Genomic DNA, 27578 nt, shown 5'->3' with positions numbered 1-27578 from the left:
TTCAGCAGCCTCATCCTCCTTTTCTCAGCTCTAAAAGCTAATTTTGCACTCCCCCCTTTGTTCCCCCCCTCCATTTGTCCTTTCCAGTGGTATGAGAGGGCAGAGCTGCTGCTTTTGGCAGCAGTGTTGGCATAGGGCTTGTCAAACTGCAGCTTTGTCCTCAGCTAACACAGAACATAAAAATACATGGAAAAGGAATACAAGAATGGGCTATTTTTTCTTAATCTTTATTTTAAGCTTTAAAATGGCAAACAGTGTACCTTACCCTGGAGCAAGAAATGCTACTAATGCTAATAGGGTGATCATAGCCCCATAAGAAAGCAAATCTGTGCTTATGCACTTCACTGCAGGGCGATGGGATTTCTTCTAGTCTACTTCTAAAATTTTTCTGGTTGATACAGTGTTAGAATAGGTTTGGCTGAAAAGCTTATCCATCTGGTGTCCTAGCTCTGCTCATGGCCAGCAGGGGGAACAGCCACTTCTGGCCTAGGGTCCTCCTAATCTGAGGGGTAGCTTAGTGTTTCAGATGATTTATCTTCCACACAGCTGTTGACTTGCTTCTAAAACCATTTGTGGTGCTTCTGTACTCCCCAGCATGGCCCACTTGAGTTTATAAAGCTCCACCATACTTTCTCTCAGACTCTTCTTCCCCACCTTGAAGTGTCTTGGTTTACATAATACACAATTGCCTCACTTTCACAAGCCCTGATCCTCATGGGGACATACCTGTTGGAGAAGATAACACAGTAAAGCATAGGCACTCCAGGAGGTTCCTTCTTCCAGTGAAGAGCAGCCAGTAAGGGGAGGTGCTATGCTGGATCCTGTTCTTGCCACACAGGGGCTGTGTCCCAAGACATTTCTCAGGGGACAGTATTGAGGCTGGTGCAGTTTAGAATCTTTGTCACTGACACAGACAGTGGGACTGAGTGCACCCTCAGCAAGTTTGCTGACACCAAGGGAGGGAAGAGATGTCATCCAGAGGATCCCTGGCAGGTTTGAGAGGTGGGACTGTGCTAACCTTGTGAAACTCAGCAAGGCCAAGAGCAAGGCCCTGCACCTGGGTTGGGGCAATCCCAGCACAAATACAGGCTGGATGGAAAATGGATCGAGAGCAGCCCTGAGGAGAAGGACCTGGGGGTGTTGGTTGAGGAGAAGCTCAGCATGACCCGGCACTGCACTCACAGCCCAGAAAGCAAACTCTGTCCTGGGCTGCATCCAGAGCACGTGGCCAGGGAGGAGATTCCACCTTTCTGCTCTGCTCTTGTGAGACCCCTGGAATGCTGCATTAATGGGTCCTTGGTGACAGATGCTGTTAAAGGCTTTCCAGAAGCTGAGCAGATCATAGCGAGTGGATTGCTCTCATCTGCAGCTTCACAGTTTCCTCTGAAGCTGTCAGAGGGTGGTGGAGCACAGCTTCATAGGTTCTCACTGCAAAGCTCTGCCAATTCTCTCCTTTTAGTCTGTATCTCTCCTTGCAACTATTCTGTTACTATGGCTTTTGCTGTTTGCCTGCCACAGGTGTCAGATTTAATGACTTGCATTTCTCTAGATCCCTTACAGCACTCAAAAGAAACACTATCACTTGCCATCCTCTCTTTTCTTGGCTGTTTTTAGTAAAAGCTTATACTGGCTCTTATAGTACAACAATTTCCATTAGCATTCCTTAAAAACCCACATGTGAGTAACATCTGCTTTTCACGAATTTGTTACTATCCCTTGCATTTATTTGTTCTAAAGCCTCATCTAATGACCCTTCAATCTGACGCAGCTTCTCTGCATTATCCCTTTAACAAATGGTTCTGCCATGGGAATTTCACTAAGCTTTTCTGTGCTGAACACAGACACAAATAATCTGTTTAGCTGTTGTGATAGGACATGTTTCCTCTCAAACTCCTTTACCACCCTGATCATCTGCTGACTGCACATCCTGGTCACCTGCAAAATCCTCCAGCAGACTCCCTGTTCCTGATAGGATAGAGAAGGCTTTTTGTCTAGTAGCAAGTTTCCTCAAAATATATTTTTAGTCTTCCTTTCCGTTTCTGCTTTTAATTTGATAGAGTTTATGTCCTTTTCCAAATTTGGAGGGAATCTATTTTGGTTCTTTCCCATGTAATTTTTATCATGCTATTACAATGACTCAGTAATTATCTTCCTTCTGGAATATGTCTGATATTTCAGACATGTGGTTATAAAAAGGTCAAAATGGTCCTTTTAAACAATTGTCATCATGATTCTCTGCTCCTCTCTTCCTCCTCACTTCCCCAGTTTCTAGCCTGAAATTCATTTTTAAATCTTACTCCTTTTCACAGAAGTTTTGTCCCTGGTTAAAGTAATGCCACACAAAGATTGAATATTCTATTCAGAAACCTCATCTTTTTGTTGCAAAGGCTTTCAGTTTGCCAAGAACATGCCTTAATATTTTCAGAAGAACTGAACATCTGTTATGCTTCCCTGGGCAGGGAAAATTTAAATAATCTGAAATATATCCTAGATACATAGTGGTGCTGCCCTGTGCCAACTGTACACCTGCCTACAAAGGGGAGTCACACTATTTCAGTGCCTTCAGGCCAGCTCACGAACACTGACTGCTTTCAGGCAGTTGAAGTTTGTTCAGATGAGTCCTCTCTTGCTTCGACTGCCCAGCCCCAGGTGTCAGTCTCCAGCAATTTCTCATCAGCCATCCCTGAGCTTCTGCTCCTCACTCAAGACTTGTGCCAGGAGCTGAAGCAAAGCTGTGGCCTCTGTTACCTCTACAGCTCCAGCTGAAGCTGAGCTGGCAGCTGAGGAATTTTCAAAACTCCATTTTGATCTTAAATCTGTCTGTGCTGCTGCATCAGCTCTGTAGTTTTCATCTGGAATCACAGAACAAGTGTCAGAGAAACACTCACATGTGGGAGAGGATTAACAGTTTAATTAACATTAAACCTTCCAGATCTCCCCGTGCTGATGAAAGGTGTCCTGAAAGAAAGCTGTCAGCTGGGCAAAGCATTTTATCCCTGTGCTGTTCCTTAAGTCCATCCTTAAGTCCATGAGTGTCTGGACATAAGTTATCCAAACTGTTGAGTATTTCCTTCTTATCCACACTTTCTGATCTACATTGAAGAGGCACCCCTGGCAGATGGCAACCAATCTGTCACACTCACATGGAACTTCAAAGGTGTAATTGTGGTATGGAAAGAGAACGATTATATTTTGAGACATCTTTATCAATCCTTGTGATTCCAGAGAGCAGATGGAGTGTCTGATGGATTTTAGAGCTTGAGCACAAAATAATAGCTTTCTGCAACAGGGAATTCTGTTGATTTTCTTCACAGAAACAATGCCATCAAATAATATTTTCTTGATATAGGCTTTTGCCTCTGTTTAAAACAAATTTCTGGAAAATACAAGAAAATTGGTATCCACCATTCATTACCATTCTCTTCCAGTCAAGGGCTACTTGAGAAAAACTGCAAATTCATTAGGAATAAATGTAGTAATTAGAAATGGCATAATGGACCGAGATTTTTATTGTTTTCACACCAATCAAGTGACTATTGTCCCCTGCTCTAGTCAAACCTGCTGTATTCCCTATTTCCCACCAGAGGGTGTTGTTGGATCAAGCAGTTGCTGAAAAAACCCAACACTTCATCTCAAAGAGCAAATGGAGTGATGCTTAATTCAGTGGAAATCTGGGTGCCTGTCGGGCTCCCACGTACCTACAAGGTATGGGGGACTTGGGTGCTTCAACAGAGCTCTAAAAAAGGATCGTTGATCAGTTATTTATGGAGAACACTTTTAAAAAGTACAATCAAATGTGAAGGTAGCAGCATACCAGAAGTGGTTGTTTAAAAAAAAAAAAAAAAAAAAAATAATCCTCCTAGATAAAGCTGCTGCTGTAGCAGCGTGTCTCAGAGTTTTTCCCCCACCAAAAGGCTGGAGAGGAAACCACTGTCTTGGGTAGCCAAGTGTCCTCAGTTCCTCGTGTTATGGGTTTTGGGGTCCTCCAGCCCCTAGGCTGGACATGTGGGGCAGCCCCTGTGGGGCTGCACCCTGGTCCATGTGTCCACTGGCTCCTAACCAGGCTCCTGGTGAGCCCAGACACCATTCTGGGTACTCAGATATTCAAAATTAGTGCTTCTTCAAGATCTGAAATGGACTGGTTTCTTTCTGGGAATTTTTCCCTTGTGTCTATTTTTCTCAATGAAGAAGTAAAAGTTACGTATTTTGGAGAAGGAGAAGCAGACATGAATCAAAACCCAGTCTTATTAAGAAAGGGAGGTGCTGGGGAGAAAAGAAAGGGGGAAGAAACTGTTCTGAAAATGAACAGCTTCATACAAATGGTATTTCCAAAAGTAAAAGCAGTTTCAAGGGAATATTTTTCCTGTGTTTTGCTTCCATCCTTTGAGACTGTCTTACACCACTGACAGCAGCCAGCACTTGAGAGCACTGAACCACATACTTTCCTCTGTTCCTTTTAATGTCCATTACCCACCATAAGGAAAATATATTTCTTACACAGTAAGAGGCATGAACCATGAGCATCATGTGCTGTGCTTCCACTGTTGTCACATCTCCTGCCTTTTGATTCAACTTCTCCAAAGTCCCAGTCAACCAGCTGATACCTAAGCCTCACATTAGTCTTTCCTTCAATTTGTGAGCCAGACTGAAGGGGAGGTTTGTTTATTTTCTGTGTCATCAGAGAGTTAAGTGACTGAGCCAGCTGTCGGTGTTTCAGAAGCACCCGTGTGTGAGCTTTCAGTCAGCATTTTGGCTAAAACAGTTATGAAAAGCAACCCTTCCCTCAGGGAACACAGTACAGCCACAGAGGGAGCTTCTCTGTCACACAAATGAATGGTTTGGGTTGCTTAAAGAATCACCATCAAATATATTAGTGGAAACAAACTTGAAGACAAATTTGCAAAAGTGAGGCAAAGCTCGATGGCAAGGCTTACTCTAATACTGCATAGATAATACATATAAAGGATAACCAATTAGAATCAATTTAGAGTGATTTATATGGAGGCCAGGGATGCAAAAAGGGTTAAGGAAGGAAAGATTAAGGGAGACTCTCTGGTGGGTCTTGAGATTCAAAGTGAACGCCCTTGCTTTCCAGACTGCTTCTCAGAGAGGTTCCCACACATGGCTGGGTCTGATCTTAGACTCACATGTTGTCAATTGTTTATGTCTAAAGGATTTAGCAGCACTTAAATGTTAGATTAACCAAAGATCAACAACAAACAGCAATTACAGCTATGGATCCAAGATAACATGCATACTATATTTGCTATAGGGTGTCCAAGTCAATACACACCCCCAGATATGTGCAAATGTACAAAGGTAATACACACAGAGCATGGATATGTAATGTATAAGTACAAAGGTATATGTATTAAAACATTCCCCTTGAGAATCAGTGAAACAACTATGTCTAATGTCTTTTTGGCATTTCTTAATGAGGGTGAGGTGGGGTGTTGAGGCTCAAGTAGTAGTGTATAAGCCCAGGTTCTGTTGCCAGGTGACACTTCCCTGATTTTAGCAAACTTGAGAGTTTGGACACTCTGAGAGGCATCTCACAGAGAGGGAAATACTGATGCAGCCCACTGCAGCCCAGAAGAGCTCAAAGGGTCTGTCTTAGAACCACTGTTTTTAGGGCTGTGAGATGGTTGGCTTAAGCCATTGATATTTATTCATCCTGTAATCTGGGTTAGTTGTTACTGGAATTTTTGAAATTCCAGTGAGGATGGTACTGTTCCACTTGAGCTACATTTCAGATAAGGAACATTCCAAGGCTGTCAGGGGATGACTGATTATTCCTGCTGTCATGTCCCACCTTGATAAGGCAGCAGGAATTCCTGGTACAGTCAGTACTGCCCCCCACCGTAGCTTTCCAAGAGTTCCCAGTGTGATCAACCACCAGTCTCTTGTGGAAAGGCCTGAGCAGGTCAGAGGAGAGGGGGAGAGGGATGAACCAACACACTCACACTTGCTTTCCTCCTTGCCAAACAAGTGCATGGTTTGGCTTCAAGGAGATGAAGCCTCTCCTCTGCACAGACCTTGCAGCCTGGTGAGTCAAATGATTTCTTGGTAAGTGGGATAGCTGATCTCCTTTGAGCATTCAAAGAACTGGACTTGGATTTCTCACATTCCATATTGCTGTGACTACAAGAAGAGCAATCCCACTTTTATGTGTGCTTCCAACAAAAAAGCCCAAAGGATATTTTTGAAATAAAGGAGCTGAGGCAGCTGAACTCCAGGGAAGGACTCCAAGAAACAGCCCACTTCTCTACAGAGGTAAAGACCCTGAGAAGCACTGGCTACCCTGCTTCTGGAAATCCCTCTGTAATCCTGGGTGGGCACCTTTTTTTCTGTGTGGTGAGTGTATCTGCACAGTGTCAGCACTCCAGGAATAATCTCAGGACGAACTGACGCAGAGATTTGCAGCAGGATAATTGCCTCAAACAGAAGGATAAATAGCTTTTTCTGGCATTTAATGGGCCTCTTAAGTGAACGGCAATAAACTCTATGCGAACAGATGTTTTCCCTCTTTTTCGTCCTTTTGCATCTCATCCATAATTATGCACTAAAATGTTCTTGTCTGGGTTGCTGAGAGCAATCTTGTTGCTGTTTGTCTTTGCAGTGTAAGACTGAGCACTTCAGCACAAAGATTGAGTGAAAAGCCCTGGATTCCTAAAGGTTCCTGGCACTATATATCAGTGATCATCTTCTTTGCTTTGCGTTAAGCCTGAGGCAGAAGTGAGAAGGGGAAAATTCGCCTCTTCTAGCTGCTGCTCTGTATGTCCCAGTGTTGGGGTGTCCCCCTCTTGGTGCTCTGGACTCCAGCTGGAGGTTCCTTTGCTTGCCTCGCTTCTGGCATTGGCCCAGCTACAGTTCAGGAGAAGCCACAGCTTCACCTTTGCCGTGCAGGGGAGGTAAGTGTCCTGTGAGACACTTGTCTGCACTCTGTGCTAACTGGGCCATGGGGAGATGGCAGAGCAGGCTTTCCTCTGTAGCTGTAGCTCTGCCTCCAGCCTTGCCAACAGGAGAGCAACAGGCAATAAGCAAGCCCTGCAAAAAAGCCTTTATGCTTTCAGAAACATGCACTTCATCTCCTGATAGAGTACAGAGAAATTACCTTGTTCCTGAGGAAATTCAATACATTCTGGCGAAGGGACCTCCTCCTAACAAGGAGCCTGTGAGCAAGCCAGGAGCTGGGGCACTCAGCATTAGCCCAGCTGAGTGTTCCTCACCAGGAGTGATGCTGGCAGAGGCACCTGCATGGTCACAAACCCACTCTGTCCTTCCCAACACACCTTGAAACATCCGACTGGCCTCTGCTTCCCACATCCACAGCTGAGGATGGAGGCAGACATACTGCAGGGAGGCACATGCCAAAAGGATGAGCCCTGTGGTAGCACCTAACCTACATACAAACTCTTGGCTGAGGACATTATTCCACTTCAGATCAATACCAGTGTCTCTGCATCACTGATGCTGCTCCACATGACTTTGAGGGCAAACTGCTTGGGAAGGAGCCTGCGGGAAGAACACTGAGTTTTATCCTCACCGTCTGCTCCTAGACAGGCTGCTCAGCTGCAGGGGAGCTCTGGTATCTTTTCTGCTGAGGGCAGACCATTTCTCTCCTCCTTGTTAGGATTGTATCTAAGACTTCAAAATGCAACCAGATGGGGGAGAGGACTGGCTGACCACATGGTAATAGTTCAGAAAAACAATCTTCTTGTTACAGATAAAGACTGAATTTAGCGTCCTGAAAAAAATGAGATGCTTTCCAGAACATGGATGAAACCTTTATTAAAGGTGGATCCATATTATTAAATTAGTCTGCATACTGGTCCAGAGTATTTTGGAAAGCCTCCCATTCTAGGAAAGCTGCTTCTCACCCATCAGGTTTCAAGGATGCTGCCAGCCACTCCCAGCTTTTATTGTTTCCTATCGCCTTTAATGATGCATAAATCGTAGACACACCAGTGTATCAAACAACATTGATAGACAGACCATAGAAAAAGAGCATAGCACATTAATTATGGGTCTTAATTTGTTTGTGAATCTTCTACCTGAAACATTTTGCTACTGTTCTTCTCCCTGTCAGGCCCAGTGCTTTGGCTTGCACATCATCCCCTCTTGGAGTTCCCTTTTCCCTGAGTGATTGCAGATGAAGGAAAGTCTCTCTCTGTGATGTCTGCTCGATTGTTCCAGCACTGTTGCCATCCCCTACATAAATACTTTGGCATTTGTACTGTTCTATGTAAGCCCATTAAAAACATGTAATAAAAAGGCTTATATAATTTCTTAAAGCCATCATTACTACTCCAGCTGTGGTGTTTTTTCAAATTTTGACAAGTATAGATTAATCCCTATGCCAAATTACACTTTTTAATGAAAGATATTCATCCTCGTGCTTAGACGTGTAAAAATATAAGTCAAATTTATTGCGTCCAAAAAGAGGCAGAGAGATGAAGCTAGAATAAAACTAAGGTAATCTTTAAAACATACAGAAAATAGGATTTTTAGTAGAAACACAGGGCAGTTTCTAAGCAAAGATGGACATCTGCCTGGGATTACAGTATAGATACAGAGGAAATCAGATGATGAGCTGATATCACAAAAATCTTTTTGCAACAGTATGTGAACTCCATGTGAGCCATCACTACTTAATTCCTGTAAACTGGAATGTCTTTCTTTTTACAATGGCAACACATTTTCAATTTTTATACTAATATCTCTTCAATAAAATTTCCAGCCCTTATTTTAAAAAGCAAGCAGAATTTTGCTTGTTCAGAATGATTGGACAATTTAGTAAAAGGCAGACTGTAAAAGCACTGTTTTTTTGCTCCAGGACTGAAATACAGCTAAACCCAAGGATTGGGGTTAAATAAATGAAGTTGAGGTCCAGGAGTAGCAGAGAGCTGCAGAGCATCTTTTCCCAAAGGGCCATCTCATTCATCTTCTCCTTCCTGCAGCGAAAATGTGTGCACAGGTAGAGGTGTGTATGAGTGCAAATGCACAAGGGTGTGACTCACATGAAAACCTGGAGCTATAGTCCTCTCTCCAGACCAATAATTATCAACCATCTCTCTTGTCAAATTTGGAGCACGGCAATGCTGTTCGATTCCCCCTGTAGCTGGAGGGAAAGACAGCTCCTGCCTGTGCCTCGTGCTGTGCTGCTCAACAGCAAGATCAATCTCGTGTAAAGCTGCCTAAATGGCCCACGAGCTTGAGGAGAGCTAATGGGAGGCTGCATGAACATATATTTTTTCATTGTGGTCCAAACTTACCAGTGGCGAGCTGAGAAGCAGTTTTAATGATTCACACAGCTGAGCTTTTGCCTTGACAGCTGTTCAGACATATATTTCTCAGCAGCGGTAAGTGGGTAATAGACCAATACGGCCAATTTACTTCTCTGTTGCTAACATTTAGAAGATAACACAAAGAGATTCTTTCTCAGTTTTCAGTGGGGTTTAAGGCATGGGAAGGAGTTAGGGCTGTAGCTACCTGGCAGAGCTGTGTGCAGGCTCCACAGAGGTCTGTCACTCGGTGCATAAAGAAATACTTCCAGGATTTTGAGCTTTTTTAGGAAGCTTTTAAGGAACAGAACTGAAACCAGGCTTGCACAAAAGCCATCACCAAGAAGTCACCCAGACTTTTAATTACATGTTCCTCAGGGCTATGGCAGAGCTTTTGCACATAAAAGTGCAAGGCAATAAACAGGGTCTGGACCAAAGCTCTGACTGCTGCAGACTCAGGATCTGAGGCACACACATCTTCTGTGGGAAGGACACGCCATGCCCGTGAAATTCTACACAGAACATCTCTGTTCTCAAGTGCACGGAACAGTGTCACTCCGATTTTTGAAGCATTAGTCAGGAGTGTAGGAGGAAGGAGAGGGAAAAAACTCTTCCTTTGCTCTGTCCTGTAGATTTTGGCAAGTAGCTCATATCAAGTCCAGAGCACAGAATCAAAAAGAGTGTTTCTATTCATCTACTAATTTTATAGGAGGAATGTTTGACTTGTATTAGCAGCCCTTGGAGAATCATAGGGAATCCTAGTGGTGTTTTTCCTGCCTGGAGTTTAATTTTGCACAGGGTCTGGGGCAGACGTTTTAACTAACCAGAAGATAAACAGAAGCCCTGACAGTGGGTGGAGGCAGAAGTTGAATGGGGTAGGCAAGGTGTTTGAACTTTTCAGTTCCATTTTCATTGCCATAAGAGAGAGAAACATTAAATAACTGCTGCAAAGGAGAGATTTCACTACCAACAATATCCCAGGCAAGAGGTAATCTGTAAGCAGCAAAGATAGCACTGAAACAATGAAATTTCATTTGTGTTAAACTTTTTCATTCCAGAGCTTTAGCACTGTGCTCTTACTACAAAAGCACAGTGCTAAAAATTTGTAAATCTAGAAATTTGTAAATAAGAGAGGAATTTTAACAGTTTTAAAGACTTTTCCTGGAGAAACTGAAGGAGCTGTAGCTCTGTGGTACCTATATAAAAAGTAGAGACTGTAAAACCAATGTCTGATTTTGGTTATCAGGGCACGAAGCTCACTGCTCTCAGCAGAAATTGCATGCTCCCATTCAGAGTTGCTGTTCCAGTTACTCCTTGCGTTTCATGGCAGCAGTTTGTGCTCAGCTGGATGCAGCTTGATGAATGTTCCTCTAACACCATCCATCTTCCTTTAGGAGAGCAAGGAGGGGAGGTTATTTGCAGCCTGACTCAAAGAGAGAGCATGTTTTGAGAAAGAAATGAAACTTTGCAGAAGCTGTATTTCCCAGCAATCACCTTGAAAAGGTTCATCCTCCTGCTGGAATGGAGCTTCATGCATTATGCTAAAATTTTAATTTGCTCTTCTTCTCAACAGGCTTTGCTCACACACATATCTTTGCAGCCGGTTCCTGGGGGAGGAATTGATTTATAATACACTTGTTAAAATTAAGAAGTGAGACTGTTTAAAGGGACTATCTTAATTCTTACTGATTCTTGTGCTAAGACTGATAAGATTTCTCATTGTCCCAGAGATTTCCTGAGATCGCTTTCTACCATTCTTCTTTTATTCTCTATCTTTAGAAACCCTCCATTGTGTTTTTTACATTCATAAGGAATTGCAGGGCAGGGAGGTAGGGAGGAAGCACAAGAAATTAAATTGTTTGTTAAAACACAAAAGGAAAATGAAAACACTGATTTAAATTAGTGAACTGCTCTTTATCAAGACCACTCCTATTGTGCCCAGAAACTGGGGCTTATCAGCTTTCTAGGAAAAGAAAGGGAATATTTTGTACAAGGTCAGAACTTACAGGTACAGCTCAATGATGACAAGAAGAGTGGCTGGATTCAAGTATTTGAGGTTTTTGCTGAAACTAGAGAATGAGAGAACAACAAATGAAACTCTGATGCTAAAACCAAGAAAGACCTTGGAGTTTCTATTCTGCTCAGGTAGACCTCTTTTGTCTGAGAATGCATTGTTCAAGCTTTTAGGAAAGCTTTGATTTCTCAAGGATTAAACTTCAAGAGAGAGTTTTAAAATGTATTTCTGCACTTTATACTTCTGGAGTCAACCTGCCTTCAAGATTTCCTCCATTACCATACACACACAAACTTATCTTTTAATAGGACCTTCACATACCAGTATTTATTGACTAGGTGCTGATAGCTTGAAACAATATTTGTGCTAAGAATTTAGTGAAATAATACCCCTGCATTTAATATTCTTGAGGTATGTCTAAAATCTCTCTTCCCTGAGCAGCAACATTACTTTTGTCCTCCATATGAATGTTGCCATTTCACAGAGGAGCAAAGTGATGCACAGGCAGCCCTGTGACAGCCCAAGTGACCTTCTGCTGGTGAACCCCAGGTGATGCCTGCAAATGGAGCCAGGTACATGTCTCTTAAGCTGATGTCAGTCATGATTAATGCAATTACACTCTCCCTTTGCCCTCATAAATGTGTTCCTTCCTTACACAAGCACCAGGACTTGTCTGATCTATTTGTTAGCCACTTAAGTGGGGGGGAAACAGGAAAAGACACACTTCCAGAGCCAACTTGCTTCCCTGTGAAAAACACCTGAAGCTGTCCCATGTTGGCTGTAAGCTGATCAAAAGATAGATGATATCAACAAATGTGTTCAGATCTATTAGGAAACTGCTCCAGACAGGCTCTTTTTGAGTTAGTTGTCATCTGTGTCAGGCCCTGTTTTGACTTTATGGCAAAGGAGCCACCCCCGCACTACAGGAAAGGCAGGTAGGACTGACACTTACACCCTTCCAAGAGGGGCCTGCATTTACAGTGTTTTAAAACAACCATGGAATTGCTTTAACCTAATTCAGAAGGACAGTTTACCTAAAAAATAGAGAACAGCAATGTTTAAATGGCAGGAATCATGCACCTCACCTGCCAGTGCATCTGTGCTTGGAGCTGCACTGAAATCCCACTTCTCCAGACAGATCATTGATCCCTCTCTTATCTTCCTTCATGCAGCTCTCCCATCTTGCTGCCAGCAGGTCGGGTTGCTTGGCTGCTGGCACTTCTGCCAGTGCTCCTCTCTGACCTGCTGCCCCAGCAGCAGCCAGCTCTGGCTCTGCTCCAGGCTGTGAAGAGACAGGGGAGGTCAGAGAGGAGTAGAGCAGCCTGCTCCCCAGGAGAGGACACCAGAAGGAGCTTGGTGCAGGAAGACTCTCCCTTGCCACAGACAAGGCAGGGACACTGGAGGCACAGTACTGCTCACAGGAGACAAGAGTCACAGCCCCTCTTAACTGATTGGCAAAGAAACAGGGAGTAGTCACGTATCCAAGTCCTGCATACCCCATCTGGGAATATATTTATTACTCACTGAGCTGCAAATTGGTTGCCATCGCCTGGTCCCTGTTCCTGCAGAGCTTGCCTCTCATTGACCCTGCTCCCCACCTGTGCTCCTGCTTCAGAAAATTCCACCAACCACTGCTCCCTGCTCATGCCTTAGCCATGGGATAGTGTTGTGCCTTAGGACCAAAGCCCTCCTGAACACTTCGTGGTTCTTTATAGTTCTCCATTGCAAAACAGATGCAGAGCCTGCTGTGCTCCCACTGAGATGAGCAGGACACTTGTCCCCTGCACTGCCTCTCAGCTCATGTCGATCCATTCCTTCACACGTGAAACCAAGGATATGTCATGAAAATCAGCAGGATGATGTGACTACCCAGGAGAGAGGCCAGGAGGCAAAGTATAAACTTAAAAGAGTTACTTATAAGCATGAGGTGTTGCAGCCAAATGAGGGCACCACAACTGATGTTTCACAAAGACTTCTCACACCCTTCAGAAGTTCAGGACCAATATGATTTAACTGGTCACTAACAGCCTCACCACTGGTTACTAATCATAGTAAAACTTTCCAAAGCAGGTCGATTTTTGCAGCATTCTTGCTGCTTGTTTATTGATCCAGATGTCCCTGGAGTCAACCTTCCTAGAGTTAGTTATCTGTACTGCCAGACGATACGGAGGGGAGAAGGGCAGGTTTCAAAGGTGTGTCAGAGGAAATAGGATTTTGGTGTTACCTCGGCTGTCCAAAATCCTTTATCCTTCACAAGCAGCTCTAACCTGACAAGAAGCAAAGTCCTTACTTCAGGGCTGGGCTCTCCTTTTGTTTGCCTTCAGCATAAGCAATCACTAAGTCTCTAGTAAAATGTCACTACCTCGTGACATCACGGTGTATAATGTGAACTAACACGTACCTTAGCAAGCTAGCACACTTCCATGCCGTACAGACGGGCTGATAGAGTTAGGGCGGGGGCTGTGTCCCCGCTGACACGCACCTGTGGCTGCACAGCGGCGCGGAGCATCCATCCCTCGGGCCGCCGGGCGAGCACCGCTGCGTCCCGCAGCCCCCGCCGGGCCGGTACAGGGCACCCCGGCCCCTCCCCGGCCGGCCCCGCTCGGGGCGGGGACTCCCGAGCTTCGGCCGGGCCCGCCGGCGGCATGAGCCCTGCGGCGGGGCGGGGGGGCGGCAGCGCCGGCCGGGGCAGCCCCCGACGCCATGCCCAAGGAGCGGCCGCTCTGGCGGGGCGCCGCTTTCCGCCTCTGCCTGCTCTCGGCCGCGCTCTTCCTGTGCCTGCAGCTGGGCATCAGGCGCTCCTGGTGTCCGGAGGAGAAGCCCCGGGGCGCGGCGGCGGTGCGGGCTCCCGCCCCGTCCCGCGGCGCGGAGCAGCGCCCGGGCGCGGCGGCGGCGGCGGCGGCCGGCGGTGGCCGTCGCAGGGTCACCTACGTGCGGAGCGGGCGGAGGGGCAGCGCAGCCCCCGCCTGCTGCGCCCCGCAGCCCCCGGGCAGCCGCAGGAAGGTAGGGCGGGCTCGGGGACAGCGGCCGCCGTGTCGCGACAGGCGACCCCGGCTCCCTGCGAGGGGCTGAGCGGGTGCCCGGGGCGGAGATGGGGCTAGTACCTGAGGAGAGGCGGCCGGGAGGCCGGTGGTGAAGCGAGGTGGTGCGATGTGGACTTCTTGGGAGGGGGTCAAGCGACTTTTTGAGCAGCGGTGCTCAGCCGCGGGGCAGCGGGAGTGTGCTGGAGCGGGGCCGGACGAGGTGACAGCTGAGGAGGGGACAGCGACCCCGGGTCAGGGTCCGCAGGCTGAGCCGTCCCCAGCAGGATCAAACTTGGCTGAGACCATCGCTCTTGGCGTTCTTGGCATCGCGTGCCATTGCATTCGCGCACGGCCGTCGAGGAGTGGTTCTAAGACCTGGTCTGCCTGAGAATGGGAGAGTTAGTGAACGAGCTGGTAAATGAACTGTAACTACGTTCCTCAGCGGCAATGACTGTAAAGCGTTTTTGGGAGAGTAAGGATTAGGATCTGGAGTTCAGCAGGAGTGAGGGGTGCCGGTGTTACCCCCACCTCCAGTCAGCTGCGTGTGTGGCCAGCAGCGGGATGTTGCCTTCTTCAGCGATCTCCCTGTCGTCCTTGGTTTTGGCAGATGCCTCGCTCTCAGGAACTGCTCAGAGATTCAGATAGTTATTTTGTGGGGTTTTCTTTGCAGCATTTCAGGGAGAGAGAAGCCAGCTTTGAGGGCAGTGAAGGAGTAGTTTGTCGTGTACTTTGGGGTTCTGCTGTCAGGGTGCAGAAGTGATGGTCCATGCAGAGATGGGAGCTGGAGTGACCATGAGGAGGAGCACATGGGATTTTACAAGAGATAAGACCACCTTTGTGGTCAAAGTAAATAACTATTTCTAATCTTTGCCCCAACAAGAATAAAAAACAGTTTTCTGTGGAATTGCTAAAGCTTGTCCTTACTGCCTTGATGAAAAATCCAAACCACCATCTGACCACATGTCCGTGATCTCTCACAGGTCATGCATGTGATCTCAACTTCAAATCTGCTTTCTTTTCTTTGCCTGTTCCACCCCAGTAATTAATTTTTTTACTTCACAAGAAGATGGACAATGCACTCATATGTAGATTGACTTCTAGGTTCAGCTCATCTTCTGTGGGAAACTGTGATTCAAAAAATAAACTGCTACTTTCTGCCTGTGGTTTCCTGAAAGATTTAGAAGAAATTAGATAGTCCTTCACCATGTTTCCTTCACCACTTGCAGTGATGAGGACAACATTGCCACATATTTGGATAATAACTATGTGGTGTTCTTTTGTGCTGTGGTGTTGATACCACTTTGAGGTACTTGGGTCTTGCGGTGTCAGTTTTTGTGACTTTTGTTGCTGATGCATTATTCTAATGTTGCTGATGGCATTATTCTAAAGCACAGCTTTTAAGTTATTCTAATTATGGAAGAATTTCAGCATTATTGGAGAAAAAAACCTGTAATCCTGTTGATTCAAAGAGTTTCTTGAAAATATGCTAAGAATAGCATCAAAAAACAAGAGGCAAAAGTAAAACACATCCTAATTTAGGTAATAATTTTTGAGGAAATTCTCAAAAGTAGGGGAAGTAGAGGAAAGGCTGTTCATTTTACTGGCAGCACCTTGAGGTGTTGGAGAGCTTGAGGCTCTGGAAAGCCCAAGTGTGTTTTGGTGCATCTCCAGGTGAAGTGTATGAAATAAACATCACTGCTGTGGTTTGTGGTTGTTGGGCATGTTGCTGCTGAGGTCTCATTTGAATCCCTATAGTTAAGTCAAGGGAAAAATATTAGTATATATAATAGAGGGTGGAGTTGTTGCCAGGTTGGGTTTGAGACCATCAAGTACTTCTGTGTTCAATTTGACTTGAACATGTTGCTTCAGGCTAAGAAAAATCTACTTAAAGATATGGCTTTGAGGATAGCAGGACTGAACTTTGAAATAGAGCTGTTAAATAAAAATATAGGGGAAAAATAATGGTAAAATAAAGTGAAAGTGGTCTGAGGTCTGCTATTTTTTCATGAGAAGAATCACAATAGCTAAAAAAAAAAATTAATGGGTGATCTGTAATTTTTTAATTTTTTTTTTTTTTTAATCAGGAAACATGGTATTTCACATCAGACTATTTTATGACAAGATGGGGGCATGTACCAAAAAAGACTGCTTAAATTGGTGGTCCATAGCTTCTACTAGCAGCTCTGGAGAAAGACATCGGGGTGCAACAGCTGCCAGTGTGCTGAGTGTAGATGCTGCCTGGAGGAGAGGGACAGGCTCCTTGCACAGATCTGGGCTCTGTTGGGTTGGGATTGCTTTCTGCTGTGGCTTTTATGTGTTTTCAGTGTCTTCTGTCTGTCCATAAATTATTGTCAGTTCATTTCTGAAGCCTGCAGAGGTTTTCGGGTATGGGAGTTTTTTCTTTCCTGCTGTTTATGGAGATGGTGTTGGACTATGTTGGGATGTGTGAGCCAGCAGGACAGCAGCAAGGAAAAATCAGCAAGGCCAGACTTAGCTCCATTTTCCAAGTGCCTCTAGGTTATAACTGTGCTCACACTTACATCACTGAATTAATGCAGAACACTGATGAACAGAGTGTTTCCATATATGAAGTTGAATATCCTACTTTGTGGCTGTATAAAAAAAAAAATGCTAAAACACATAAGGAAATTATTTGGTGCCTGCTTTGAATGGCTTTAAAGTTTCCTGAAGCAAAGTTGTGTTATTTATTTCTCAAGCACAACTGCAGTCATCTACCAACATCAACACCACCAGAAGGGGAAATAAAAAAGACTCAGGATGGGAAAGATGAAGACTTGTCCATAATGGTCCCTAAGTCTGCAGGAAACTGCCTGTGCTTTTCCTGACCACTGGTGAGGCTCTGTCAGCAGAGACCATGACTGTGCAGCAGATGGGAAAGTTTGACCACCAAGGTTCCAAGCATCTCTTTGTACCTTAAGATGCATACATAAAAAATGTTAACTGAAATTGGCAGTGAAGTAATTTAGCTATGTGACATCTCTGGGAGCTGCTGGAGCTGCCTGTTATGGTGCTCTAAGGAGCTGTGCTGCTCCCAGCTGAGCCTACCAAAGAGCAGATGTTGCTGCTCTTGGTGACAAATAACAAGCAAGAATTGGAATTGACAGCATGTGATGGTCATCTGAAGAATCAGAAAGATTTTTTTTGTCCTGCAAGAGTAAAGCAAATGGAAGTTCATGATCCCACTTATTTTTGGTGGAATTTCAAAATCCCACTTACAGCTGCCTTGTTGCTAATAAAATTATGTTTTTAAACTATGACTCTGAGCTCTGGTTGTGTTCAGCACTGACCTGGTAACATAAGCAGCAGATAAAAACTCCAGCTATGTGGAAACACAGATTCTGCCAGGTGTACCTGCTCCTGCAATAGGTATTAGCACGGTGTGCACCCACAGAGCGCTGCAGACATGTGAGGTATATTTTAAAAGGTCATTCCAGGGTGCCATGGCAAAAGGAAAAAAAAAAATATTGCATTTGGCATTTGAAGCAACAGCAAATTCCTGTCACAATAATTGCAGTAACAAGGTTATGTTGGCTCTTGTGCACTGAATTTGGGAGGAGCCCTCTTCGAGAGTCTGGTTGAGAAAAGCTGGAATTCTTTGCCTTCTGGGCAGATTTATTTCCATGGGGAGTATGCTACTCTGCTAAACTTAACCTGATGTTATTTTGGATGCTCTTTCATGTCATATCTAGGAATATGGAAGTATTTACCTTCAGTGATTAAAAGCAAAGAATGAGATTTTGCTGCTGGGCCCATGTGTCCTTTGCCTGGAATTACAATGTATTTTGAAATATGATGTAGTATTGCCTAAAACCAAAAACTCTTTTGAGATTATATTTTTAGGTGTTACTTTCACTTGTCTGCAAGTGTCTTTTGTCTTTTGGTTCATTATAAATTCAGACTAATTGTCTTTTGCCATTTCTTGTTGGATTGAAGATTGTGGTTTTCATTAAATAGGAACTATTTCCAAGAAGTTACTGCTTCTCTGCAGTGAGGACTGATAAGAGTCTCATCTTTAATTGTCTGCAAATTGTTTTGGAGTGATATCTTTGACATTATCTGGAGTAAAACATATTTGGCACCTAATAACTCATAATAACCTCATTTGATTTAGCATTACACTATTGCTAGGATTTTACTTAAATTTACATTTGGGTTTTAACTTTAGAATGACAATGCCATTTACATTTGTTTCAGTGATATGTAGGGCTTATGCTAAGAGTCCTTTTTAATTCTTCTAGAAATTTGATTTAAAAAATGTATCAGATGTTTTCATTGCCTAGTTGCATGCATAGTGTTTTCAAGCTGGCTTCACATCTTGAAAACTACAGTAAGTTTTACTTTTATAGGAAGTTCCTCTGACTCTTCATGAGGAAGAGCCAAAATTCTTGGAGAAAACTTGATTATTCTGAAGTTAAATTGATCCGTCTGTCTTTCTGAAATTAAGTTTATCCATCTGTCTTTCCATATCCCATGATGTAATAGCTTGTCTGTTTTCGATTGGGATTTAACTTTTATAAGTTTATTAATTCTGTGTGCCTGGAGCAATGATTTAACACTACACCAGAGTTTGACACGACAGGGCTTTGAGAGCTGCAGGGAGTCCCATAGGCTGTGTTTGCAGGAGTGGATTTGCCCTGGCTGAGCCAAACCAAAGGAGCCACATGGGTCAAAGTGGCCTCTTGGATCTCCAAAGATTATTCCAGCCTCTCCACCTGTCTCCCAGTGTGATGAGCTTAACAGCCTGCAGTGCTGTTCCCTAAGTGCTGTGTTGAGGGGGGAATAACATCCTGGCTTTGATGGATGTGAGTGGCATGTGGGATGCTGCTGCAGAGGAGTGCAAAGCTGAAGGGATGGACATTGGTTATTCCTTGGAATGTGCTACTTTTGGGCACCTTCTTTAATAACAGGTAGACAAACTGAAAAGAGATTCATTCAGAGGAAAAAGGTGTTAAGAAGGAAGATGGTTGCAGGAAGGCAAGCTTGCAGGGAAGTACTGGTACTTGTTTTGTATAGGGAAAAGTAGGTTTTGAGGGAATGTGCCAAGACTCTTCAAACGTAAAAAAAAAAAAAAAAGTTTTTTTGGAGGGCATAATGACTGATTGTTCCCTAGGTCCACTGGAAATAGGACAAGAAGTAACTGGCTTCATTTTCAGGCAAGATATTAGGAAAATCTTTTAACTCTGCAGTTGGTAAGGAATGGAAAGACTCCTTAGAATAATGTGAACGGTGGGTATCCACACAGGGAAGGTCTAGGAATGTTTTTCATTGTGCTTCAGGGCAACCTCCTGAGGTCCCTCTGGCTACATTTACCTGCTCTGCAATTAGAGAAGCAATCTGGCAGATACAGTGTGATTAGCCAAACTGGAATTTAGCCTGAACAATGATCTGACATCAATGGAATAAAAGGAGCTAATGGGGTCTTTTAAGACTGTAATAAGCAATCTTTGCCCTAGCTTAATACCTCACTAGAGAGACCAGACCCCACCATAATTTGTTCTGTATGATGACTTAATGGACCCAGGAGGAGGGGACACTAGTTGACAATTTTTTCCCTCCAGCACTTGGAGGTCTCTTAGCCAATATAAACCAACCCGAAGTTGCGTATCTGGTAAGATAAGCACAAAATAGGAGCTTGTGACTTCAATCTGTTAGTACCTGGGGAACAGCCTTGGTCTGTTTTTGCTCAAATATTCAGGCTAATAGCACAGACTGAGCAAGGTTATTGTCTTTGGAAGAAAAGAATAAACTTTTATTGAAAGCAGTTTTCATCAGCTGATAACCAAATCTGGGAAGCATCAGCCAGCTCTGCCTGTAAACAGGGGCAGCTGAGGTCCCAGAAGGTACCCAGACACAGGAATCCTTCTCCAAGTAGTCAAGCAATGGCAATAGTGGGCTTTTATTATATTATAACTGCAGATGAAATGTGTTTATAGTATACCATAAAGAGGAAATGGTAATATTTTTTCTGACAATGATGTCACTTGTAAGCTTGTGAGCTAAATGATTACTAAGAATAACCTTGATTCTTACACACTTTTTATTACCTGAAATAGTTCTTACTTCATGAATTTTTGAGAAGCAGGTGGGGAATATTATTCTTCAGAAAGTCATTACAGTGTTAGGAGACTTTATATCCAATAGCATAGATTTCTTTTAAAATCTTTCAAATACCTGCTTAAGGCTTGCTTTCAGCAGATAAAGACCAGGGAAGTTTTCCTAAGTAGCTGTGGCACAGAAGAAAATAAATCTAGGTGTCTAAAGGATACAAGAATCGAGGTGGCAATTTATTCTGCAGATGCCTTGCTCTGTGGTGGCCATTCCATTGAACCCAGAGAGACAGTTCACAGGCCTTGTACAAAATGTGAATCCTTTATGACTGCTGTAGCAGATGAGAAAAAAAAGTATTTCTGTTTGCTGTCTTCAGCTCAAACTGTTTCATGGGACTGCTCTGGGGGCCAAGTCACCTGAACTGCCCAGTAGCAGTGGCACAGTTAGTGCCAAAAATGATCTTTTGTCACATTTCATGTTTTGAAATAAGAAGTGAGGACTGTTTTGAGAACACACAGCTTTCCTTGCTCAAGCAGCTCTTAAAGTGGCCAATCTTTCTACATTATTTTCTAAAATTTCCTTCTGTGGAGAGAGAAGAAAGAAAGATTTGGACAGGTAAAAATTCTCCTGGATAGCCCTAAGGTTTTTGCTTTTCATCTCCAGCCTTATCTGCCTTCTTATGAGACAAGTGTTTAACTTCATCACTAGTAAGGTTTTCACCCCAGTTGGTTCAGTCAGTTCACATCAACATTTACTCAGCCAGGCAGGCAGTTAACAGAGCTGTGTGTGCTCGGGGGCTGCACAGTAGGTGCCAGCCTGCCAGAGATCTCTCTCATGCCACTTTCACTGAGTTGTGGTCACAGTTCAGACCAAGGTGCAGCTGGGGGATCTTTGGGGTGGGTCTAGAGCAAAACTCCAGCAGCCCCTGACAAGGGGTGCAGTACTGAAATCCTGTGGTGAAGAACAAAACCTTCTCACAGCTGCCTTACAGACTCGTGCAGACAGTGTGATGAGAGCATCATCACTTCTTACAGAACAGATGTAGAATTTGGAAATCTAGGTAGCATTTGGGAGGGACCTCCAGCCTTTGCTCAAGCAGTCTGGTTTGGTTGTGGTAGATCAGGCTGCTCTGCAGCCTGGCAGTGATGGCTGCCACTCATGGCACAGATTAGATAAAAGATTTGACACGTAAGTGAGAAGGTTTGTGTGAACCACCACTAATCTTGGATGGCATCCGCAACACAGCCCCCTCTTATCGCTCAGTCTAAAATTAACTTTGAGCTGAGTTTGTCTTGGATGGCTGCTCAGTGCTCCAGAGCTGTGTACAGTGGATGTGAGCCATTTAATCAACTTGAGTGTTTTTGTAGCCAGAAGATATGCACCAAGATACTTCTGAGCATGATGAAACGTTGTCCAGATCCATTCCGTGTTTGTAAGACTAAGATCAAGTGACCTGCAGTTCAGTGGAACAACTAAAAGAGGGAAAAAAGGTGTGATTCAATTTTTCTTTCAGTTGTGGTGTATAGCACATGTATCACTCAATCTGTGTGCATGCACTCACCCTAATGCTGTTTTTTTTAGTGTTTTTGCCTACAAAAGTGACAGGGTGATGTGCTACCCTATTTTGAGTCAGCCAGTCTCTCAGGGTAGCAGAAACCACGTGCACAAATGGATGGATGCCTAGGGTAACAGATGAAAGCCATGATTTTTAACTCACTCTCGTGGCAACAACTGGGTCAATTTCAGCAGGAGATGGAGGAAATGTTCCCAGCTGTTTATGCTAAGTGGAAGGGCTTGGATTTTCAATGACATGTTGTTTCCCCATGTGATCTTCTCTTCCATCTTCAGTAGTCTTGACTTTGAATGTGCCACCAAGCTCAGGTGCCCTCAGGAAAGGCTCTGGCTGCAAATGCTCATGAACTGCACTGTCAGAGAATGGGTGGATGGGGTCCTTGCTGATCCCTAGAAAAGCACAAGTCCTAGGGAACCCCTTGGTGATTATTTTTCTCTCTTTTTGATTTTTTGCAACATTTAAAAATTATTGCTGTAATTTGTGTCCATCCTGACACATATATAAATAAAATAAATAAACCTCTTGTTGTGTCTTTGTGTAATAGTAAATGTAGTGGTTCCAGAAGCTGTTAGAAGACAGAAATTTTGTTTCTCACCAAAGTCTTCTCCATTTGCTTTGCAGACTGGAACAAAATGGCTTTGCAGAGTTCTTCTAAAGTCAGAACAGAATTGTTGTGACTCTGCAAATCCCAAATCTGGGGTACTTGTGAGAAGTATTGTTCCTGCTGCCACCTCTCCCTATCATGCAATGGGGGTTTCTCTTGTCTCTGGCAATGTAGGACCAGGAGGACTCTGCAGTGGGACATTGGCTTTTGAAGTCTCTTGGCACTGTAGGAGCAAGCCAACTGCTTCAGATTTTACATGGAGAACGTCTGGGTTTCAATGCTTGTGGAAGAAAGATCTAACCAACAGCTCATTTAACAAGTGACCCACTGAGTGTACTTTGGGTTCCACTTTCTGATAGATTTCAGATGCTACTTCAGGTGCAGTGTTGTGAGTTCTTCTGGAAGAGTCACAATTCTGGGTTCTTTCCAGGACTGACCTCGTGGCTTCTGCAAACGGAAGGAATTGAAACCTCTGCCCTTCTTGGCATGTAGAAGACAAATTTGTGGGCCTTGAGAGCTTAGTAAGGAAATGCCTACAAAACCCTGATAGGCAACTTGTCTGTCTTAGGGATATTGCTAAAAATACATTCTTGCTATTAGTGTTGATGAGGTAGGGTCACTTCTTGAGTGTGAGTGTGTCTTGTTGGTCTGCTGGGGAAAATTAGCCAAGACAAAATTATAGCAGAGAAGCAAGTATCAGTGATGTGCCAGGGGCTGGACCTGGTTGGGAAAAGTGTGCAGTTGATAATGATGTTAGAATCAGCAGACATTAACATCACAGATTTGCTGTTGTTGTTTTGTCCTTCCCCTTTTGGCCTCATCCATCCCCAGCCCTCTTCCTCATTCCTCTCCTAGCAGCTAGCTAAGTCAAATAATCAACTGGGAGCTTCAAAGTCAGTGCCCTTTTTTTAGCATCCTCTCTCATATTTTACAAAGACACACTGTTTGAAATGCTAGGGGGAAGAGATGGTAATGTCTATTGATATGGCATGTAATGTTAGAAAATATCTGCCACTTAGAAGCCTAAAAATAATAGGGATCAGTTCCAGATATTTCCTGCTCCCTGCAGAGTGGATGGCAGCAGTGGAGGAGTGAGATTTTTCCAATAGAGAAGCACCGCAGGGTAGGAGCTATCTGAAAAAAAACCCAAAATTTTTAGTACTGGTGCCCTCTCTCTTTTTGGGCTTTCCACATGGTTGTTCTGGGGCACTGAAACTTTCAAAGAAGTGAACTCTGTTTCATCCTTAATAGGGGGAAGCAACAACATTATGTTCCTTTTCCTTCCCTCTTTTGAGAAAATTAAACAAGAAGCAATTATATGTTGCTGAGCTGCTGTGTTTCTTCTTCGTTAGATGTCTTGATTAATGGTTTGATCTTGCAATTATTATTCATTATGAAATCTGTGGGAATTCTGGGTGCATCATGAGTTCAGGGTCAAACCATGTAGTTTTTCAGTACTTTATCTGTATAATGCTCAGAATTAGTGATAACACATTGGAAAATATCCTTAATTAAAGATGATGGTACATATTTGCCCAAGCCCATCCTCCATGGGATTATGATGCTTGGTTCTACACTTGTCTTGAACAAAAGATATTTCAAATTTGTGTGCTTTGAAATGAGCTTGATTTTCCTCTCTATAGATTGGAAAATAAATGTACAATTTTTTACTTAAAATCCTAACAATTTGTAAGCCAGCTGTTGTTCCCTTTCTAGACAGAGGGAACTACTTGCCCAACACGCTGTTTTATTTTATTTGGAAGACTTTTACATAGCTCTAGACTAAGGGCACTAATCCATAACCATATTTAAAAAAATTAAGGGAATGTGTTTAAAGCTAGAATACATGTCATTCTGTGAAACTCCATTATCTAATGCTTTTATGAAATAAGGAATTGAAGAAAAAAAAAAAGAGAAGTTTGGCTTTTTGACTCTTCCCTGGCTATCCAGTAAAACCCAATTTGAGCAAGTGAACTGATGGTGAGTTGAAGTACCCTTGGTACCTATTGTAAGTACTGTCTGTTTTACCTTAGGGTTTTACCCTCTGAAATCCAAATACCTGTAGAAGTTACTCAGCTTTTTGCTTTACCCATGGGTAAGGGTTGATATTTACTAACTTTATGAGATTATAGACGTATAGTGACAAATCCTGCCCTTTCCTGCTCCCTGGGCACAGAGGTTTGTCCTGGTACTTACCGGGAGGGGAAGATGAAGAGGAAGGGGTTTTCTAATGCTTTGTATCTCCCTTTAGTTCTAGAAGTTGTGGTGGACTATTTCTGTTTAGACATTTGCATTCCACTTGGATAAGAGAGAAGGCTGCACAAGTGTGAAATGCTCTTATTTGTGTGAAAGCATTGGTTTTGCTCTAAAACACCTTCTTTTTCCCCAGTTCTTAGCCTCAGGCAGAGGCTCTGAAGTCAGTGGATAGGCTGCCAGAGGCAACCCTATATGTAAATCACAGTGTGCTGGAACTTGCACAAAATAAACTCAGCTTATCTGGCTAGCTGACTATTTACTGATGAATTCTGTTTGTTGTATTCTATGGTTTAAATATTGCAGTGAAGTCAACCTAGAGGAAAATAGCTTTTTTCCCATATTGTATGGATTATGACATTTCCCTATTTCTCAGCCAGAGCACTTCAACTAAAGCAGTTATGAATACAGGCTGAAACCACAGTCTTGCCTCTTCTGCTTAGCAGAAACTGAATTTGACAAGCAGTGACCAGTGGTTGCTGTATCTGTTTCTGGCTGTTATCCTTAAGTGTTGGCAAAGGCATATGGGCACTGGAAGGAATTCAGCTGATTGAGCTGCTTAAGCAGTTTTGAGAATTTACTTCCATAAATTTCAATCTGTTCTGGCTCCTGGTTTTATCTCCATTAGATATATTATCATGCTGTCAGCCTCTGGATAGTGCTGGAACGCTGCTGCCCAATTTATTTATTTTTTTTTTAGAACCATAGCAAAGAAATCTCATTGGCTATTCTCAAAGCTGAATGTCTCTTAGAGTAAAATCAATTTCTCTTTTAATAAATATGTCTCCCATATGTTGCTGGGATTCCCAGTGGCAGAGCTGTTAGTCTCTGGTGACCTTTGAATGTCTGAGGAGAGGTTCCCCAGTGCAGCACTGCCCTTTCCTACCCCTGCAGCCCCCAGATCCTGTGGCTGCAGTGGATTTATTCCTCAGAGGTGGTGAGGAGTGGTAGTTATGCTTGTAAATTATAAATTAGATGCAATGCTTTCTGAATTCCTGAGTACCCACAAATTAATATTTTGGCAAGTCTTCTGAAACCCTGCTTCCTGTAAATCCCAAACCTGCACTCAGGGTGATGGTGAATTTACAGGGGTGTCCACAGTGGCTGATGTAAATCTGGCAAGTGAGTTCCCAATACCTTTCCCTGGGGAATTCAGGGTTACTATTTGAATTCATTGGAGCATTAGTCATCTAAATTCCTCTACAGATCTGGCATCTTCATGTTAATTTTGGAAGCTCCTCTTTATTTCACCAAACCAATTTCTTGATTCTAAAAGTGATGTAAATTCTGTCACTTGAAGTAAGCAGCAGGCATCCTTTTCTTCTGTGCATGTTTGTCTTATAAGACACTTACTTAGGGGAAAAGACACAAACCTGAAAGTAGAGTTGGAGAGAGCTTGAGTGTGGGTTTTGTGTGGGAAACAGAATCTCCCAGAGCATCAAAGTTGATGTTTTGCATGGCTGGTGCAGCAGGTTGCCTGCAGGTAAGGGCAGCAGTTCCCCCAGAGCAGTAATTTGTATGCGTGTGGCTCGATTTCACACCATCAGATGGGGAATGAGAAGCAAAAGGAGCAGAAAATAAACATCAGTATTAAGAGAAGGAAAGCAGAGGTGAAATGCTTGGTGATTGCTGCCTTTTCAGGGGTTGTTATGTATTCATGTTCAGACTGATTTGCTCTTCATGAGTAAAGACTCTTGGTTTCAATTACCATGCAGTGACTCAAAGCTTTTTTAATGAGAATTGAAGTCAGAAAATAGTTTTCTTCATTTCAATGTAAAACTTTGCCTTTTTTTTTCTGTTTCCCTGCTAAGTATAGGAGTTTTACTTACTGATGCAAACTGCAGCCTTGTGAAGCAAGTGCTGATAAACTGCTTTTACATGGAGCCCTCTGGGTGATGTTTGGAGCTTCCTAAGTTGACTCTTGCAGCACTCACATCCTGCTCCCAGACAGACAAATGTGTGCTGCACTGCAGAGACTTGGAAAAGATGATGCACAGAGAGTGAGGAGCTAGGGCAGGCTTAAGTGCATCCTAGACATTCCCTCTTCCATAAAATAAAATACACATGTCCAGACATAGCATTCTCCATATACAGATCATGTTGGAAACCCATTTAAATTTAAGACACACACTCATTAGTGCAGAAAGCACTTTTATCACGGGACTGGTTTCCATAGGCAGGATTTACTTCCCTGAGCAGCCTTCCTGCGTGGGGAAGCCAGACTGTATGTGTGACATGTTGCTTGTTGATCTTGGCACAAAGCTATTGCTCCTCAGCCTGTTTTTCCAACATCAAATCTTTGGATAAGATCATGGAGTGGATCCTCCTGGAAGACACATTACAACGTGCTGAGGACAGGGAGTTGTTTAGGCACAGCCAGCATGGCTGGCTCTGAATTGAGAAGATACTGATTTGATGGATGGACTGATAGATGGATAAGGAGCTGGTTATGGTCAGTGGCTCAGTGTCTAAATGACAAAGCAGTAACGAGTGGTGTCCATCAAGGATCTGTACTGGGGGTGATACAGTTTAGATTGGGCAACCTGACCTAGTGGAATGTGTGCCCCATGGAAGTGGGTTATACCTGGTGATATTTAAAGGTCCTTCCCAACCCAGACCATTCTGTGATTCTGTAACACTGCAGATTTTTTAGCTCTGGAGTTTGCCTGTGGGAGGACTCCCTTCAGGGTGCATGCAGAGGGCAGAGCAGCAAGGTATGGAGAAGGAAAGCTGTGTGCATGTGTGTCAGAGATGTCTC

The 27578-nt window shown here is 43.7% G+C and overlaps 1 protein-coding gene across 1 annotated transcript in view; it reads left to right on the top strand.

The window, feature by feature from the left end:
• The first annotated feature begins 13930 nt into the window (after nucleotides 1–13930).
• Nucleotides 13931–27578, top strand: part of METTL24 (methyltransferase like 24) — a 44808-nt gene continuing 31160 nt past the window's right edge. The window contains exon 1 of the mRNA XM_056487489.1: nucleotides 13931–14301. Within this exon, the coding sequence (XP_056343464.1) occupies nucleotides 14002–14301 (300 nt within the window). The 5' untranslated portion in view covers nucleotides 13931–14001. The remainder of the gene's footprint in view (nucleotides 14302–27578) is intronic.

This window comes from Oenanthe melanoleuca, chromosome 3, assembly GCF_029582105.1.
Source record: "Oenanthe melanoleuca isolate GR-GAL-2019-014 chromosome 3, OMel1.0, whole genome shotgun sequence".
NCBI classification, from domain to species: Eukaryota; Metazoa; Chordata; class Aves; order Passeriformes; family Muscicapidae; genus Oenanthe; species Oenanthe melanoleuca.
This window is presented reverse-complemented; position numbering and strand designations above follow the sequence as displayed.